Consider the following 20,575-nt stretch of genomic DNA (forward strand, 5'->3'; position numbering starts at 1 on the left):
TTACCAAATGACCCTAACATGGCTGCTTTACACTTTTTTTTCTTATTTTAAAACATAGTTTTTGGGCCTGAATAAAAGAGGTTCTGAAATAGGCATGCAAGGAGTCTAATCTTTTTTTTATGGTTCGCTTATAATACCGCCAATCTATTTTTGTACAGCACAATTGAACAACGCCTAATCTGTAAACTCTCCATTTCCACCATGATGACACTCGCTGATTGAATTAATGTTGAGTTTACTTTTGGGAAGCACTTTCCTAAATCGACAAAGATTAGCCTATGATTAATGGTGGACACTTAATCCTTTGTTCAAATTGGCGTGTTCTAAGAGAAGGAAAGACAAGATGATCACTCTTCTCTGCTTCCACCTGCCAAATAGCATCTTATTCATCTCATCACAAAGCTGCAATGTTGAGAAACAGCCTGCGCAAATAAAGAATCTCGCCTGCTCAGGAAGCTTTGCACTTGCCTGATTCAAATATCTCTCAGAATGGTTACATCACTGCTATTCAGATCAACAGAAACGTTGGAGTTGATATTTGACTGTCAAAGTTGCTTATGATCACAATGAGGCGATTCAACACTTTGAATCTTTCCAGGAAAGATTTGCAATGGAGTGTCTCGGGAGCCATAATCCAGTTTAAATATGTTTGACCTAATGGAAATGCATTTCTTTCCGTTTTTATTTGTATATCCATCCATTATCTGAGCCAACCCAAGGTTGCGAGACATATATATATATATACACACACACACACACACACACACGTTACGCCTACACATCAATGATAATCACGCGCACAGACATCTGCTGAAAGTAAGGATGGAAGCACTTTGAAAAGACGAAGACGAACGGGACGTTGTTCGATTATTTTTCTGAATAACGCTGAAAGTGAAAGGACGGAAGGGTGTTCAGGTCTTGGAGGGACCGGCAAAATATGGTAAGGTGACCATCTCTGTTTAAGACTATTTTTATCACATCTTACTGTCTTTTAGTTTTTAGATTTGATTTATTTATGTTTTTAATGTGTTGACTTTTAGCCCCTTTATTCTTTTGTTTTTGAGCTGGGAGAGGTGGCTGGCCTTCTCACATGGGACATCCATCTGGAGGCTCCTCAGGCCCGAAGGACTGGGGCCCCTGCATCATGTGTAGGGTCTACCCTGGTCAATCTGTAATGGTGGCGTTCTCTGTGGCTGTGGGTTGTCATTCCTCTCAGTATGGATGAGCTCCCCTTGGCTAACATTTCCTCATCTCGAATCGCTGGGCCTTACATACATATGCATACATATACATATGTGTATATATATATATATATATATATATATATATATATATTTCAGTGGTGATCGTGGTTCATTTCAGAACACGTGTTTAAATATTTCCGTACAGTCTTTTGACAAACGAGCTATTTTTACCTTGACTACCTGTCAGGAAGAGAGTGTTTTCATGTGCCACATCAAGAGCTGCAATCAGAAGTTTATGGAAATTTAAGAACAGAAAACAAGAACAGAGTTGAAGCCTTATTTAGAAGGAAAAAAACATGAAAAAAGCTTTGCTGGCATATCAAACATTATTGTGTGTCACCGCACTCACAACCAGCACTTGTTTATACATAATTCCTTTGTACTTTGAGCCGCTCATTGTTTGGATGATCAAATTCTCTTCCGTGTGTGCTGAGAAGCTGACCTGTTGTGCAGAGATGTGCATATTTACTCTATTCATAGGCTCCACACACAACACATGCTACAGGCACACATTCATTACTAAGTAGCCTGTGGCGACTGTCATGTGCAGACAATGGAAGAAGACCAAAAAAAACGGCGCATCCAGCACACAAGGAATGGTCCACATTTTGCAGTCACACGATGTAGAGAGCGTGTTCTTTTATTTTAATCATATTCACATCATCTTGTGAGAGTCGTATTTGGGATCCAAGATAAGCCTTCTTATGTTGCTCATATATTGCCCCAAATGAGCATGCCTGAGAAAGGTAACGCCTTGCACAGTTGCTTGCATTTTAATTTCTTTACATCTGTGACCAGTCCGTCATGTCACTAACCCCCCTGGGGGGGAGCCGCAACCTCTATGCAGCAGACCCCAAAGCCCCTTGGGGGGCATGGGGGCACATTTGATTGATGATGGTGTGAATTAAGCAGAAAGAGATGGAGAGAATCCTTTTATCAGGCCAGAAACACGAGTGGATTAAAATGTAGTTGTACAAGCCCTCCCTCTGTATAATGCAGCGGCCTGACAGCATATCACCAAGCACCAGAAAGCCAAGATGAGAGCCGCTGCATGTTATTATTGCTACACACGCGCACACACACACAAATACACGCACACAGCCCATAAAGGCTAAAACAACAGAACCACGTCATTATAACCCTTCCAGCTCACATCCATCACATTTTTGAGAGTTTGACACGCAGAATAATCCAAACTAAACCTTTGTGCAGACCTGTCACTCCACAATATTAGAAGCTTCCTCTCATGGAATCCAGCAGGTAAAAGCACTGAATTGTTCTTTCTAAACAGCTTGATGGTGTGACACCCATCGCAACATGCGGCATGTCGCCAAACATTCGTGGATGATGTGCTCGAAGGCCGCTCTCGCTCTACTCTGTGGATGTTTTGGGCCACTCAAAATATTTTGGAGCCAGCCGGCTCCAAGCACTGACGTTCCGTTGTTGTGTTGGGCAACATGCAAAGCTGCCACAGTAGCAGCGCAGGTTAAAAAAGCAATTAGAGGGAAATGTGCAATTTCTGCAATCCTGACTATTTCACACAGCCTGACAGAATAATTTGTCAGTGATACCTCCGTGGTACCTCATGAGCCCGAAGGTAACATTGTCCTTGCCGCCTCCTCCAGAAGAGGTGTGGCCCATGGTACAGCTTGGCCTTTCCGGGTCCACGGGAGGCCTGGAAAGACAGGCATAAGGAAGATGGATGGCAAGCAAAAGATTACGCAGTTTCATTATGAAGACATGCCCCCTTCTTTTTAGAGGTATTTGCTTCCATGACCCCTGTTCTACAATTGACCACAGACATACGTTTGTGTTTTGTTTTCCCCAAGGAAAAGGCTGACCACAGTGTTTTTCTAAGGAAATTACTCCGCTCAAAAATCTTCCGCTTTTCCTCTTTTTTAATTTTCTCTTGTCATTTAAATGTACAAATGCTTACGGGTGTAGTCCTGAGCAGTGACTGATGAGCAGGAGGAATTAGCAGGTGCAATTAGTGGAAAGAGTCACAGCAGCAGGTAAAACCCTAAACATTGTGAAATGCACAGTTTTAGATTGCAAATATAACACATAAATATATATGTTTTTGAGCGCGGATGGTTATTCATCTTTGTGTGCCTTGCGATTGGCTGGCAACCAGTTGTGGGTCCACGTGCACCACATGCTGCCTGAAAACAGCTGGGAAGAGCTCCAGCACACCCACGGCCTTTGTGAGGAGAAACCCGCTCAGATAATGGATGGATGCATTTTATGATGGGAGGAAGTTAGATGTGACGTGTTCTCGAAATTAAACATGATTTACTGGCACTTTTTGGTCACAAATGTGACTGTTTTTTTAATCCACAGTAACCTTTTTGTTTCCTCCTGGTTAATCATTTATTTTGTTAGTAATGTTAAAGAAATACATTTTGACTCTCTTTGTTGTCATTGTGACTTCTATTTGCTGTTCCAATGCCCCCTCGTGTCCGCTGCAACTGTGACGATGTACCACTTGGACATCAAGACTCATGCAAACAGTCAAAGAAAAAAACTTGACTTCGCTATCCACTGAATTGAGGTTAAATGTTTTTTTTGCAATGGATTTGAGAGTATAAAAATATGTTAGACAAATAATTGAACCGACCACGGCAAAAGAGAAAACCACATCATGGACTGGGAGAAGGCCAGGGTCATCCACACCGAAGAAACCAAACATCAGCGCTGGATTAGGGAGGCCACTGAGATCCGCAAGCGAGCCACAAAGACCATCAACAGGGACGAGGGAGCCTTCATCTTCTCTACCACACGGAGCAGCATCTTGGAGGGGTGAACGGACATTTTTGTTCATGCCTAAAAACAATAGCACTTGGGGGAAAAGTGGTGAGGGGGGAAGTGATCACAATTAAGGTATGAAATAGGTTCGTAAAATGTGTTTGGAAGTCACTGGATCGTTTCATCGCAGCATTATTTCATTTGTGGGTTTGCTCCTTTTTCCATCAAGTGATTTGCAAAGCGCCGTTTGCTGTCTGAGAATGTACAATGAGACAGTCGGCTGACATGTGACCTGCCGCACGCATTTGTCCCCCACTCTAAATGGACGTGATAGATAGAAGTGGAGCAAAGAGCTTGTCACTCTGAGCAGTGACCTGATTTTCACTGTAGTCATCATAAAAACAGAGCCAGCGTCCGAGGGACTCGTAACAACATGGGACCTTTGGTGTCATTCACCATCTCAGTGTGTGGCAATGTTGCAAACATTTGCTGCACCCCAGCGAGGCCTTCAGGTGACTGCAAACTCCTTTATTGGAATTGCCGTGATAAGAACAGGTCTGTTTATTAGCCACACGCAGCCAAGCGTGGCAGGAACAGCTGAGCGCAGGCAGGTGCCAAGCCCGATGATGTTCCAGGCAACCCTGGCAGGCCCCGGCGTTCATTTCACGCGCATTACGGTCACAGTGGCTGTGACAAAAAAAGAGGTCGCTGGGTGCACGGCAATATAAATGCTGAATGATTAGCCTTTCTCGGACTCACACAGAGCGTCGACACCTCCAAGCAATTTGGATTGTTCGTGCAAATCAATGCGTCATCTGCGATTTTGCTTTTGGTCAGAATAAAGGGACACTCTCGGTCTACGTTGTTTTCTTATTTGGAACATGTGACTTGCAAGATGCAGTTCAGAGTGAGCATATTTCAAATGACGTGAGAACAGTAGTCGCAAATTAAAAATCACAGAAAGCACCAATGGAAAAGAGAAGTTATCTCTTGCAGAAATTTACAGAGCCTTGAGGAGAAAATGAACTTCAAATTCAAATGTCTGTTTGATGCATTATTCTAATAAGGACGGATGGAGAAAAGAGACGTCTATGGCGTGCTCATTCTTCAGCCCGAGGGGACAGACTTGGGCAGTTATCATTACCAACTTAAGACATCAAAATGAGCCTGCAGGGAAGTGGACTCGCAGACGTGATCTGCTGCTTCATTCATCAGGTAATTATGGAAGAAATGCAATCCATGGAAAAAACAATTATTCTGTTTAAAAATGCATTATTTGACTTCATTGTTGAATATTGGTTTGGATAAGAAGCACATAAAAATCTGTTCATTCATACGCTTGTCTCTTGAGAAAAAGGAAGAAGCCTTGTGAGCTCAGCTTACTGTTTCAAGCAAACCTGCTGATGTCTCCAGTTCATTTTCTCTGGTCTGAATTTTCCATTTTCCACTTGGTTGGGTTTGTTCACATGCAGAGAAAATCTAAAGAGAAGCCACGTGAGAAGGAACATTCAGCCTATTGGTTGCATGCTGCAAAAAAAAAAAAAAAGGAAATGTACTTAAAGTGAATAAATGAATTTAATATATAGAAATGCATTTTGCGACATCACGAAACTTTGAGCTTTTGCGCTTTTGCTTTTAACGGGCACAGTTTTGTTAAAAGTCAAACGTTCATTAGGGTACCAATCTGTCAGGATTGGCTTTCGGCGGTTTTGGTGGAGGACCCTAATGCAGGAAAGCCAGGCACGGAGTGGTTTTAGTAAAAATTGTTTAATTACACAAAGAAAACAAAAAGGCATACAAATAACCAGGAAAATCCAAAATCCCAAAGTCCAAAACAAGGATCAAAGCAACCAAACAAATACTAGAAAAGGGGGGGGTTACTTGACAACACGACAAGAGACGCGGACAATGACAGGAGACATTGACAACAACAATGAAGCGGCAAGAGTGAAAGGAAGCAGGGAACAAAATGCAAACAAATTGACGAGACAATGAGGAACACCAGAACACGACGCAAAGGGTTGGAGGGAGCTGATTGGTCAACACGAAGGAGTGGACGACAGGCACAGGTGGACAGAACGATCTTTAACGAGAGACACACCAAAGGAATGCAAGGAAAGACATGAAACAAAACGCTACACCAAAATTAACAAACACAGACCACGACAAAATTATTGGACAAGGTTGTGCATTTTGTGCTTTCTAACGAAACTCACGGTTGGTGTTCTCAGAATTGCTTTTAAAAAAGAAATTAATCTCATATATTTGTCATGATGTGTTTGCATCAGATTTGCCACCTCAAATAGAATCACGTGTATGGCTCACACTGGCAAAAAAGCAGAGTTGGCCATGGGTTGAAACTCCTTCAGGATAGATAAACAATCGGAAGCGATTTGGCAATGCAAACACTCGACCGACCGTCGAGCTGCACTTTGAAGGTAACACATTGCAGCAGTTAGGGATGGCCGAGACGGCAGACGGGCACGCGGCCTTTAGAAAGTGTGACCCGGCTGCCAAGGCTTTCTGTAAGTGTGCCAACGTGAACTTCCTTCCAGCAATGGTGATGCTTATGCCAGCTGCATCATCTGTGCCTGCACAAAAGCGTGCCCTTTGAAAAGCGCCCAGCACAACACAAAAGCAGTCATGCATGCGTCCGTGCGCAAATGTTGTCGACAGCTTCGCAAGGGAAATTGAATGAGCTGTTACTTGAACATATCTGTTCTTGATACCAAAGCTAAAGATGCTGCATGTCTGTTTTGCTCTTTTAAAGGGACATGACGAGAAGGCGTACACGTGAGGAAGCAGCAGATTGAAGTGGAAGCAACACAGCTCATCTGTCCTCTAGCAAGACATTCACTCTGAGTCATAGCAAGTGCACAAATCACTGTCGAGATGCTCAATTATGAGTCAAATCTCCATAACGGGGCAATGACACCATTTGTCATGTGACCATCTGCAGTTCCTCTCCAGTGATTCTGCCTGAAAATAGTTAGCCCGAACACATTGCGCAAAGTGCAGAGTGGAATGTGCTAATTCATGAAGCGCAATCGCCACAGGACTTTGCACCCCGCCTTTTGCATGATTTGTTTACTCTTCAGTGAATTTGGTTTGAGAACAAAAAGTAGTTCATCTTTTTCTGCTCACGTTTAGAAACGGAGCGCGGCAACGTAATTATCGCCGGCTTTCTCCCTGGGATGCTCACGGACACGGACGGGCCTCATAACAAGGGACAGAATGCCTGCCAGTTTCCCCCGGTTTGGTTCCCTGCCCCCACCGAAGAACGGTGACTATTAAAAAGCAAAAACGTATGCTCTCAATATAAATGCAAATGACGCGTGGTCCCAAGGTGAAGTTGGTGGAACAGCAACACCGCTTGCCTCTGTTTTGCTCATTTGAAAAAATGGTGAGCGTAACAAAGACCACGGGAAATTGAAAAATGCTTACTAAGTATGAGAAAAAGCAATCATTTCCTATGAGTTGCCTAATCCTGTGGAAATTGATCTCAGCTCTCAGATGACGTGTAGTGAAAAAAAAAAAACCTCTTGGTGTTGAATGTGTTTTGTTTCAGATTGCACCTTTTTGTTCAATAAAGTTGTTGGGTCAGACATTGCTTCTGATGGCTGCAAAAATGGTGTAAGAAAAAAAAAAAAAAGCTGCCTGGCTGCACAGTCCAGGCTGCACGCATGCAAATCGGTCCATTTCTCGTCTAATTTGAAACATCCAGATATCTTCGCCCGTTTGCATTTGCTCTTCCTGCAAAAATGATGTGACAATATAGGAAGCACAGCTCCGTCCTTGGTAAGGGAAAATCGTGTTACGGGAGATGCACTAGTGATTAGGTAACCCAATTCATTTAGAGTTCGATTACAAGAACAATTCTAACTCAAAGAATCAGAGCAAGTTGTGATGATGTCAGCAATAGTTTAAGGAGTGTGCAGTGTTTGTTTTTATCGAACAGCTCACAGTGTGGAAATGATGATCATCTTCCATTGCATTACAACAACAGGCGGGCACGTTCACAATGGACAGGATTTGAATACAGAGGGGGATTTTGCAGTTTGAAAACTCTGCCGATGCCTTGGTAGAATGGCTATTCCCAAATTAAATTACACTTAAAATGATCAGTTTGATGTTTTACTTTTTGGAATGTACAAACTATTCAAAATCAACAAGAGCTAATCCACTCTCCTGTTGAGCAGAAATGTTGCTGATTTTTAATGAGGATCCTTGCTCCACCTTTTTTGCTAATCTTGTGTCCAAATGTTAGCAAATGAAGGACTGGCTTCTTTAGATTTTTCGGAGGTGGATATTTCTAAAATGGTTCAGCAAAGCTCGTGACGCCCAAACGATCTGGTCAGCGCTAGACTGCAGGTGAGCGGCTATGAGTGTGGGAGCAAATGATTGACACGTCGTCGATCACGCTTCCATCTCTGATGGGTTGATCTTCCTCAGGCGTGGTAGTTTTGAAAAATCGAAATAGAGTTGGGGCCTGAAAGGGATCATTTCTTTTCACCAATCATTTTACTGCCGTCAAGTTTTAGATGAAATATGACAAAACTTGATTTCATTTTAAGTCACCCTTTAAGGCCGTATCTTACCGTGCGGTGTAGGTGCACGTGTGTGCACGTACTAGCAAATTTTTAGTTCGAGGTCGCAAACTGTACAAAGACATTCACCAACCGTTTTAATGGTTGCGAACAGTTTTGCTCATCACAGCAACTTTTGAAAATGTTAAAAATTTCCTGGCGCCCAAAAAATCTTTTTGTTGCCGATAAAACTGTTGCCGCATATCTGGCGAACAACCGTGATGAAAGATCACTCGCCATTCCTCGCTGCTCAGTAAGACACGGACTCTTTTTTGTTAGGATTGTTTTTCCCAGAGCACAAAAGAAATGATTTCGCCTTTGGAAGCCGGCACGTTGACCATTTCATTCATTTCAAAGGTTTATTGCTGCTACACTCGCTGGGATATTCAATGGACTGCCTGCACGGCCTCGAGTTCACCACAGCCACCCAAAAACTTGCTTGCACCTTGTTATACACTATTTGATGGAGGAATGTGTGCCACATAAACAGCGTTCTCAGCTGGAGTTGAAGTGTGATGAAACAGCATCACTCATGCATAAGATTTTCTTTACATTCAAGCATGCCAAAAACGGAAAAATGAAGATGGATCATGCGCAGGCTTGTGAGCATGTGTGAGCCAGAGGGAAAAATGCTTTGGAGTATTCCGCAGGCTAAATGAAGAACAAACGAGCGGCATGGCACACGCACAGCGAAGTAGGAAAAATGATCATCTGCCGATGAAAGGCCGAGAGGAAGAAGAGCGAGCGGGCGCTTCATTGGCTGCCACACAGCTGTCTTATTTGCAAGGTGTTGAGAGACCTGTTTTTTTTCCTCCCTCCTTCCTCCAAGAGGATGAAAAGATTCCTGTCAAGCCAAAAGGGCCAGCTATCATTTTTGGCCAGCTTGAGTGGTCGAGATGTTATTAGCATAAATTATCTCTGTCACCAAAGAGATAGGAAGGAGCAAGCTCCTTTCTGCTTTTCACACTTAATTGCCCTATTTAGTGAGCAGTTGCCCATGGACAACAAACGCGCATGCACTGAGTTGTACGCAGGACAACAGGCAAACACAAGCCAAATAGGGCATGAGTGATGCACGCAAGTATCTTCCAAACAGCAAAATGTGACTGGGGAGACAGTTTGGGTCCATTCTGTCAAGTGAGGAGCGCGATTGGACCCAGAAGCAGATGGGAGGCAAAAGTGGCGCCGGAAAAGACTTTCTATTCAAACATTCCCGGGGAGAACGAGCAAGGCTGGATTCAGAAAACTGATATCCTCGCTCAAAGGACAATGTGTCACTGAGTTACTGGATTTCAAATACTCTAAAGCATCAAGTCCATATGACATAGTAAAAGGAAAACGGCAACTGCATTACAACAAATCACAACACATTCAGGCAACCGACAGCAAAATGTTACATATTGCTTTCAGTGAGCCAGATCTCTATTATATATTGAGAAATGCGTGCATGGTCTGCCACAGTTTCTCCAGACACGTGCCAAATATTTATGGTGGTGCATACATATTGCATCAGAAATTAACTAAAACTTTCACAGCTTTTGAGCAACTCATTCACTTTTCAAAAAAACAAAACGAAAACAAAAACTCACTGAAGTGACTCAAGAGGGAGATGAATTCTAGATGATTACGTCTAATGGACTCGCAGCTTCTCATTCAGTTCCAAATAACGTCATCTAAGTACAAGCAAGTGTGACATTTATGATTGAAAACAACGCAAATCCATTGAAAGTTCCAAAGTCCGTTGAGCTGTTACGTTGCTGTTGGGATTGACGTGATTAAAAAGGCATCACACTCTAAAAACATAATCAACATTCCTGTGGAGAGGTAATTCTCGGCACTGTCTTGCGGAAGAGAGTAAAGGACCAAATCACGTCGGTTGACTTGATTAATTCTTGCGGCCCGGTCAGCTTCCAATCCTGGAGGGCCATAAAGGATGTTAATGAGGCTGATTGAATCGCCGCGTCATCCGCATCCGACCAAATGAGTGAAGACCATCCCTCTGGCCTGTGGGGAGGGTTGGTCGCTATGGTAACATCCTGAGGCAGTGACCACATGTCAGAGGGGCTCTCGCGGCCTGAAGTGGACCGGAGCATTGGTCTGGCGGCTGAGAAGGATTTGTGGAAACAATTGGAACTCATCTCGCTCATCGGCAGAGTGTACAAAAAAATGTTTTCCTCCCTCCATCGAGCCACGGTAAGGCTTGTAGTTGGAGTTTATTTATGCATCGCATATTCCCAAACAACTGCCAAGACGGGTGTTAGTATGTGGCAAACATTTGACTGACCGTTCCTTCAGCAATTTGGGGCAACACAAATGTGGCTGAGCAGGACATCTTTCTCTTATCCCGAGATCAATAGCACCTTTCTCTGGAAGGGCAGGTTAGCCTGTCCAACTAAGTTGATTTTCGGAATGATTTCCTTTAGGGGGAAAATATCGAGGCATTCTTTGAGTTGTTAGCTATGCAGCAAACACAGCCGTTGATGTAAACAAATGCTGTTTGTAATTTAACATTATCCAATGTAGCAAATTGAGTAACGATAGCAGGTACGAAGCACTCTCGTCACGCAGAGTAGCGAGCGACCGGAACCCACCGCGAAAAGTGAAAAACAGTGAAGTAGAAGTAGATTTAAGATTAGATTATTATTATTATTAATAAGATTTCCATTTTCATTTTTTTATTTGCGGTTTAACCAATGCTCCATCGGTTTTCCAAAATTTGATTAATGATGTGTTAAGACATGTGCTTAATGTTTTCTGCTTTTTTTATATTGATGACATTTTGGATCTTTGTTTGCGAAGGCTGAGAAATGCGAGTTCCATGTCATCATAGGCAATATTTGGGCTTTGTCACTGAAAAAGGTCAGCTCAGCGTTGACCCCTTGAAGGTACAAGTGGTGGTGGAATGGCCGACGCCTTCCACCCTCCAACTTTTGCAGCGCTTTCTGGGTTTGCCAATTTATATCGTTCGTTTCTGAAAAACTATAGCCAGAAAGCGTTGCCCTTGACCCAACTTACATCCGTTAAATTCCCGTTTGTCTGGAATGCTGAATCTGACGATGTATTCCAGGAATTGAAGAGAACATTCTCCAACCCGTTGCTTTGCGTCATCTTAACCCTAATCTCTCTTTTGTTGTTGAGGTGGACGTTTCAGATTCAAGAGTAGGGGCCGTATTGTCCCAGCGTTCTCCAGTTGACCAGAAGCTTCACCCCTGCGCCTCCTACTCCCGTCGACTCAGCGCCGCAGAAGCCAACTATGATGTAGGAAACCGAAAGCCATGGGTCATCGTATTGGCCTTACAAGAGTGGACATTTTGACTGCAAGGAACTAAAGAGCCCTTCACCGTGAACACCGACCTCAAGAACCTGGCGACCTCCATTCCGCCAATAGACTAAACTCACGCCAAGCCCGGCGGACTTTTCTTTTGACTCGATACAACTTCACAATTCGCAACTGCAGAGGTTCCAAGAATTTGAAGCCTGATGCCCCGTCCTGGATTCATGACCGTGCGCCAAACTGAAGACCATTCTCGCAGACCAGAATGTATCGAGGGGGGTGTTGTGGTGGGATCATGAGCGGAGGATCCGGGAGGCTCATGGAAAGCGCTTTGTTACAGCTCCAGCTGTTGTGGAATTTGCTAGAGTGGTCTTCCCCCAACTCACAGTTTGGGTGTTCGATCCCGGACCATTATGACCATGTCCAAGTGTCCTTGAGCAAGAAACTGAAACCTGAGTTGTTCCTGATGGGATGTCATCAGCAGGTAGTGTGAAGCGCTTTGAGTACCGAAAGTGGAAAAGCGCACTGCCATTTACCTTTTACAAGCATAATTATTTCACGAGTGCCAAAGTACAGACAGATCTGGCGTCCCGTTAATGTTGCATGATTAAGTTGTGAATTGATTGTCCACGTGTGAGGGATACCATGAAAAAAAAATATTTAGAACAATAGCAGTATTATCTAAGTAATGATGAAAGGCAAGACTCAAATTTTGTTTACATTATTTAAAGGGCCAAGACATTTCGAATCAAACATTGTTTCCTGTTGCTCAAACAGATGCACAAATTGTTTTCCAGACGTTTTGAGTTGAATATATGTCTCACTTGCAAAGGGAGAATCAATGTGGAGCAGGGAGGAAAAACACCACAACTAATCTAATCCATCACTCACACAACGAGCCAAAAAAGTCCTCACAAACACAAAGTAGGCTGACGTGTGGCCAATTTCGTGAGCGTGGATCTAATTCTAGATTTCATCCTAATAAAAAAAAAAAAAAAGAAGAAGATGTCATTAATTAATCGCGTGGCAGGACGCACATCTGTGCAGCTGTAACGTGTCGGAAGCCGAGCTGGGCGGCTGCTCCGCTGCTCATCAACAGCTTTGGAATCCAGAACATCTTTTTGGGGGGGAGGGGAAGAAAAAAAAAAAAGGTGTCCGCCTGTCCCAGAGATAACCTCCTCTCTGCTCAGCATGTTAGCACGTGTGTGTCGTTTGGCCACAAAAGCGGTGAGGCTGTTTGAGGTAACACGAGCGAGGCAAACGTAAACTGTGGCACTTCATGTGAAAACAATGAAGTGTGTTCTCATCCACATCTCCATTGTCTGCCCACCTCTTTCACTCCTCCTCTGAGCACGGAGCATAAGCGGGGTGAAAGAGGCAGGAGAGGGGAGAGCGGGTGGGGGCAAAAAGAGGGGGCAGCGGGGGTCTGACTGTGTTCTTTCTCTTCTGTCTGTGTGTGAATGCACAGACGGTTCACTAGTAATTTGATGTGTGTCCCCGGGGACATTTGATGGATTAAAGCTAAGCAGCTCCATTTCGCAGCACCACCTGATCTTCCACTGCCTGTGCCCCATATAAAGGCTGGCGTGATTGCTGATCTCAGCTAGTCTGACAGTCCCCCTCTCTCTCTCTCTTTCTCTCTCTCTCTCTCTCCTCTGTGTCTGTCTCCTTCTCTTCTCCTCCTCACTGGTCCTTTAAGCCGGCCGCATCACAGGAGCTATCCAGTGCTGAACAAGATCACTTTTATTTATTTATTTGTCACTTTTTCTGGGGGACGCTGGGGGAGCCAGAGTGTACCACGCAGCATTGCCACTATTCACCACTGGTTTTCATTTTCTTTTTTTTTTTTTGGGGGGGGGAAATCATCTCATGTTTTTGGCCGCTATCTTCATCCCAAGGATTACCCTCAAGCTAGCAGTGCTCGTGTGCTCCGTCCGAAGCTTTTTCTTTTTGCTCATGCTGCGCTGTTTTATTATCCACTGAAACATGCCCCGCTCATTTTTGGTGAAGAAGATCAAACTTGATGATTTCTCTTCATCCAATGCAGCCACCAACAATCACCATCAGCACCTGGACGACTCGTTCACGTTGGCGCGTTCCATCACGGACTCTGTGACTAGCCTTGGCGTCCGTCTGAGTGAGAATGGTGAGTTAACCTCGCGCCTTCAGACATGGGCAACGACGTGTCGACTGCTGATTGCTGCGTGCCTGACATTGCTTGACGGCTCGACGGCATCCTCCTTTGTTTTTTGCGTTCGGTGTGAGACGGTCAGCCGATTACATGCCGCTCGTGTGTACATTAAAGGCTCGCTCATATTTGCATCCGTATCCCGAATAATCCTCCCAAGCACCCCACCCCTGCACTCCTTTCCAGACTTTAGTTTTTTGACTCCACGTGAAGGATAGACACAATTCAGGTCACAGCCACGGAGCGGGCGGCTTATGTAAATGGGGAACACAATGTGTGTCGAAATTGCTCAGTGGAGGCTGATTGATTTGATTTGGTCATCATGCGAGCTACTAGATTGATAAACGTGAGCGATGAGTACATTTGTCCTTAGCTGTTATTGTCCTTGAGTTCCCATCATGATCGAATCCTCCCTTGCCCCCCTCTCCCCCTCCAAATGGAGCATGCACAGTCTCCCCACCCCCATCACTCAGCTACATCTTTCTCTTCCTTCCGGGCATTTGAAAACTAGCAGGGGTTCGACTTTCAGCCATGTAGGCCCATGGCTGCCGCAAGATACGTCAACACGCAGTAGAGTGCGGCCAGGAGGGAAGGGGTGGGGGAAGGAGAAAAAGGAGAGCAAGATGCTTCGGGCAACTGTCACGTGACATGGCTTGTACAGTAAACATGAAGAAAGGCGCACCGACGCCGCTCGCGCGCTGGCCAGCGCTCAGCTCGGACAGCCTGAGCTGCTGAGCGCCACCTTCACTGGCAGCGCTTCCATTTTGAGGACGACCATATGTGCGTCTTTGTTATCATTTGTTAGGATGGCGTCACAGCCCGCAGCTTCATGCTGCCACAGTGCCCGCCTGTTTTTGCAAGCAAGCCACACTCACAATTTCTGTTAAAATTGTCTTTTCCTCCCACAAACGCATCACTGGGTTGACACATTCCGGCAACTTTTGGTTCCTTTCCTTCATACTTTAAGCAAAATAAATGTTTTTTCTTTTTTTCTGTCAAGCCAACAAAGTGGGAAGAGATGAATTGGCATCAGCATTTCTGTCTTCCCCCGTTGTGGAGACATTTGACTTGAGTGTCTGTCGACAACAAAGAGGGCTGCCTGAGAGGCTCCATTAATTACATGCTTGCTTTGCATCTGACGAACGAGTTTAGCAGGCTGCAAAGGCTGATACAGCCAGCGTGGGTCCTCGAGGATGAGCTCCACGCCTGACCTTGAGTCAGTCAAACGAGTAAACAACTTTGAGTTATACCTCACATCAGATGAGGACCATCATTTCATTTGCATTGGAATGTGCTAAAATGCTCAACTTGGGAACTCCCATTTTGTTCTTAAAAAAAAAAAAAAGTGACGATTACAAATATTTTTACTTCATTGCGTCACGGACAAACAACATGAAAGTGAGCAGTTGTGCACAGGCCTGCTGCTTCCCTGAGCCCGAGTGTCACGGCTGCGGCTGTTTGGGTGGCGTTAGGGAGAACCCTGAGCAATGTAGACGTTGTACTCCGTGAACACTTGATGTGATTTCTGAGTGGTTTCTTGAAGACACGCGAGTGTGACGGTTGCATCAAACAGGTGATCCTCTCTACACACAATGTATGGCTCACTTTGTCAGTGCTCAAGCACACGTTGATCGTTCGTCCTCCTTCCTCCAGCTGCTGCTTTTTTCCTCTCCCAACAATTGCACGATTGCCTATTGATCGGTTCAAAACTTTGAGTTGCATTAAAAAGCCATCAATAACCATTTTCCACTGCTTGCAGCACACGGTGCATCGGAATCTTTCTCAGGGAAGAAATCTTGAATCACGAGAATAGAAAAGTGTCCAACGCATCAGAATGCATTGAACTCTTTTGGATGGAGTTCAATTTGCCAGGAAGCCTTTTGAGCTTCTTGGCACCGGGCTGCTTTAGGAAGGAAAACGATTCCCACCAAAGTCTTCCCTGCATTCAGCCCCTGAAACATCACATCCTGCTGCGGTGCATCACTCTTGACCTTGTTTAACCCAAAGAAAGAAAAGGGACATGCATTCTGGCATGAGATGCATCCATGCTGGCAATTGATCATTGAGGGGATGGCCACGTCGTCACAAGTAGATGCTAAAAAGGATGCATTTTGGCTTGATTGTGTGGATATGCCCTTCAACGCCGTCATTTACCGATCATACACTAAGTCCAGCCAAAGAATGGCAGATAAAATCGAGAAAGGCTGCACCTTTTTTAATCAGAGCTCCTCAGTGGGAAGTTGCCAGTGTCCTCAATGCAGCTGAGCTCATCAGCTTTTCCTGCATGACTGCACTATTGTGTGTACGACCTGTGGGCTCGGCAAGAAATGCAATTATCTCCGTGCGGCTCTTTCACGATTTCATCCAACATGATAATCATGTAATCAGCGGCATGCCACAATGTCCTCATCCATCACAACTGCTGGCCAACTGTGTTTGCGTGCATCTCTTTACTCAGGCTACATCCAGGATTACATCACACCATCTGCATACAGGGGGGAGAAGAAGATGGAGCACAAGCTGGTGTCGGACCCGCTGTACACCCACGTGAGCAGCGGCGGCGAGTACTGCGACCCCGACCTGAAGCACCCCGACAGCCCTCAGTCGGGCATGACTGCCAGCGGCTTCTACAGCGGCGAATCTGAGGCCCTGGACGAGGGTTACACCATGGATGCCTTCTTCATCTCCGACGGGCGCTCGAGAAGGAAGGGGGACGGCGAGGGTCGCGAGGGGGGCTCCCGAAGCAGCAGCGCCAACGCCGCCCTGCAGGAAAGCGCCGTCGCCGGCACGGCTCGCCACACCTGCAACGAGTGCGGCAAGACGTACGCCACCTCCTCCAACCTCAGCAGACACAAGCAAACGCACCGCAGCCTCGACAGCAAAATGGCCCGCAAGTGTCCCACCTGCGGCAAAGTGTACGTGTCCATGCCGGCCTTGGCCATGCACATCCTCACCCACGACCTCAAGCACAAGTGCGACGTGTGCAGCAAGGCCTTCAGCCGGCCGTGGCTCCTCCAAGGTCACATGCGTTCCCACACGGGGGAGAAGCCCTTCGCTTGCGCCCACTGTGGCAAGGCCTTCGCTGACCGCTCAAACCTCCGCGCCCACATGCAAACACACTCTGCCTTCAAGCACTACAGATGCAAGCGCTGCAATAAGACCTTCGCTCTCAAGTCCTACCTGAACAAGCACTACGAGTCCGCTTGCTTCAAGGGATCTGCGGACGAAGACGACTCTGGATCAGACAACTAACGGAGTGGAAGTTGCGGAATATGGAACCCCTGTTGCCCGTTTGCAAGCCCTTGTTCACTCTGCTCTCCATGCCTTTGATCTTCCCTTTTTTAGAAAGCAATATTTTCACTGAGATTATGAAGAAGCTCCAACGGCAACGGCAAAGACAATTTCTGAAGATGCTGGATTTTTCCCCCCTGCACAGTAGCTAATCTTCCACAGACAAATACAATCAAGAACCTTTCCCAAATATAAATTGTAGATGATAGTGAAGCAACATGTGCTTGCACGCACACACGCACCGACACCCCCCCACACACCCGCACACACCCACACACACACGCAACTATATATGAGGCCTGGCATGTGAACTTTTATCAATGACTATACTAATAACAATAGTAATAATATTTAGATTGCTGATATTTTATAGCAAATAGTAATGAGAAAATGAACAAAAAACATAAAAAGGACAGTGTTCTTTGGCTTTTTTAGAGACAAAATGACCTCTTGTATTTTTATGCTGCTTTTTATTTGCTAAGAATCGAATTCTTTTGCAACTGCCAACTTTTTATGAAAATGTGAACGATAACAGTATTTGCAAAAAAAAAAAGAAGGGAGATCATTTTAAACAAGTAAAAAGACAACCCTCTTTTCCACACCAATGTTATTTTTGTATTTGATTTTTCTACAATTATTTTTTGTGCTCGATATCCCTTGATCAAAAAGCATCTTTGTAACTGCGGGTTTTCCAAACGGTTTCAAGAAAGGTGTTTGATTTCTGCTGTTGAAATGTGCAGCAGGCCTGCCTGTGGAACAGGTCTCGCGGTCCCGCGGAAGCGGTCGGCCATTTTAGGCGTCCCGCGTCTATAGCATAGAAAACAGTCGTTCTTCCTCCAACTTGGTGGCCTTGATGGCGCTCCTTTCTGAGAACATTGGGAGCTTTGAGGTTCTCGCGGCCCGCCAGTGTGCCCGCCGGCTGACTTTCGACAAACTCGCACACCCTCAGTTACAAAGTGACTCTTTTGTATGTCGCTCAAAGCTCCGTCCATTCTTTAGCTGCATCTAATTATCATGTACATACCGTACTTTATTTATTGATCTATTTATTTTGGGGGTATTTATTGAAGACGTAATTGCTATGTATTTATTTATGATTTAAAAGAATGACCATTCATTGAACTTGTAAGATGCTGCTGCTCTTCAAAGAAAATGTTTATATGCATGGAAACTGTAGAGAGTCCGTGGGACTTAGTTTTTAAAGAGGAACAATGTACAGCATCACTACTTGCAAAGGTCCAATTTACCAATGCAGAGCTACTTTTGTCTTTTTTTTTTCCTTTTTGCTGGCAATAACCTTATTAACAAGGCAACTGACATGTACAACAATCACAGCTGTCCCGTTTTCACTCAACTTAGGGCAATAAAAAGAAAACAATGAAAAGTAAAAATACCGGCGCTCGTCCTCTGAGTTTTCCGAGCCCCCCCTGGAACCAAACAACTCAGGCAATAACGAACTCATTCGAGTCTCAGACGAGATGGATCATGTTGGATGAGAGTCAAGCAATATAGGCGTGATTGTGTCCCATCAAGATGACAAAGGTGCAAAAGCAATAATGATGCCGGTGAGTTTACAGAGCACTCGTGTAAGAGCAACTATAGACTATGATGAGGCACGATTAGGATTTCACTGCATTTATTTGGTGAAGTGTGTGAGGCATCCATGTAAAACAACGAAGCGGTCTTGGACGTTCAGAAGCTTGTTTGAGCGAAGCGGCACGCTCCAATGCACACGTAATCCCCAACACCCCCCCACCCCCGTCATTTGTCCTCGACTCCTCCCCCACCGCCCATCAGCCATCTTCATCCCAACTGCCTCTAAACAGACCCACAGAGGATGAGATGTGCTGAAGTGGGATTGGCCGAGGGTGGCCGAGTGTGGGAGGAGAACAGGTGTTTGCAGACAGACTGCAGATAGGCAACATAATTGAGTTGGTGAGCAACCTCCAAGGGGAAGGTCAAGCACCAGCAGGCAAATGCACTGTCAGCTATTTGCATATTTCAAATGGACGACACGAATGCAACCCAAAAACACCCCCCACACGCAAGTGGGGGCACGGGGGTTTTCCGCTCTGTTTATCCATCCGCTTCATCCTGTCGACGGCTGTCTCAGCTCCACAGCTGAATCACTGCGTGAGAGCATCCAAGCCACCTGTCTCCTATCTCCACTCGCAAAAAAAAAAAAAAAAACACTGTTTGGCACATTGCTGAGTTGTTGAACTTTGAACCGTTGCGCAAATCACTGCTTGCATTGCGCTCTCACTGCTTTTATATTTTACAGTGGGAGAAAAAGACAATGTTTTACAAAGCTGGCGACGGCAATTTAATATGGAGAATAAAGGGATGAAAAGAGATGAAGAAAAAAAACCAACATAATTTATCGATGTGCAGCAGGCCCAACACAGATCACAGACGATAATTACTGAGGCGGATCAACTTGATTCTTCACTTCCAAATTGAGACCGAGTGCAACATTGTTCCTCTTTGACAAATGTGTACATAGAATTGTAAATACATCACAGCAATAATATGCATGTAGACATTTAATTGCCCTTTTCTAGCCATGCTGTCTTATTTTCTATTGATTCATGTTAAAAACAAAACAGGTACCAATTACAATCCGGGTGGCCACGTTAATCAGGGAGTGTCTTAGTTTTCAAATGATTTGGAAGACAAGGCAACAACACTTCAGTGTATTCTCAAAAAATTGATCGTCTCTGTTTTTTTTTCGTTTTTTTATGTGCCCAGCTCGGCTGTGCGAAGAGAAGTGCCAAATAAATACGATTTCCATGACAAAAGCCTTCAACATATGGTTGGCTGCTTGAAACCTTCCATATGGCCCTCAAAGGAAAGAAAAAAAGATGAAGAATTTCCACTTTCTCTCTTTCTCTCTCTCTTTCTCTCTCTCTCTCTCTGAACATGAACAAACTTAAGCCATGATTGCTGAGGTGTGTTTTGGTTTCTCTTGTTCTGCTAGAATTTATGACGACAACAATAGCAATGATAACGTGAATAAAAACAATAGCACAAGCAATTTGCAAGTCTGCTCTTATTTCTTTGGAATGGAGCGAATTATTTGCTCAAAGTGTATGGGACAGCATTTTTTCCAATTTTAACACATTGTGTTGTTGCAATTATGATAAAGATAAAGATGACCTTTATTAGTCCCTCAATGGGGAAATTAGCAGTGTTACAGCAGCAAAGATGTAGATCACACAGAGACAGTGGCGTAATATATATATATATA

The 20,575-nt window shown here is 44.7% G+C and overlaps 1 protein-coding gene across 1 annotated transcript; it reads left to right on the top strand.

The window, feature by feature from the left end:
- Nucleotides 1-13,469: 13,469 nt before the first annotated feature.
- Nucleotides 13,470-20,331, top strand: scrt2 (scratch family zinc finger 2). The gene is made up of 2 exons (XM_088291869.1): nt 13,470-13,995; nt 16,496-20,331. Exons 1-2 carry the CDS (start codon nt 13,836-13,838, stop codon nt 17,287-17,289), a joined length of 954 nt encoding a protein of 317 aa, XP_088147995.1. The 5' UTR covers nt 13,470-13,835; the 3' UTR covers nt 17,290-20,331.
- The last annotated feature ends 244 nt before the right edge of the window (nt 20,332-20,575 follow it).

The sequence above is a fragment of the Idiotropiscis lumnitzeri genome, chromosome 3 (genome assembly GCF_059441095.1).
Source record: "Idiotropiscis lumnitzeri isolate Australia: NSW breed Sydney's pygmy pipehorse chromosome 3, RoL_Ilum_1.0, whole genome shotgun sequence".
Lineage (NCBI taxonomy): Eukaryota > Metazoa > Chordata > Actinopteri > Syngnathiformes > Syngnathidae > Idiotropiscis > Idiotropiscis lumnitzeri.

What these genes read in the sequence shown, in the direction of transcription:
- scrt2 (XM_088291869.1), top strand. Translation starts at nt 13,836, where the DNA reads ATGCCCCGCTCATTTTTGGTGAAGAAGATCAAACTTGATGATTTCTCT. An exon ending in CGTCCGTCTGAGTGAGAATG is followed by an intron (nt 13,996 to 16,495) that starts GTGAGTTAACCT and finishes CTCTTTACTCAG; the next exon opens with GCTACATCCAGGATTACATC.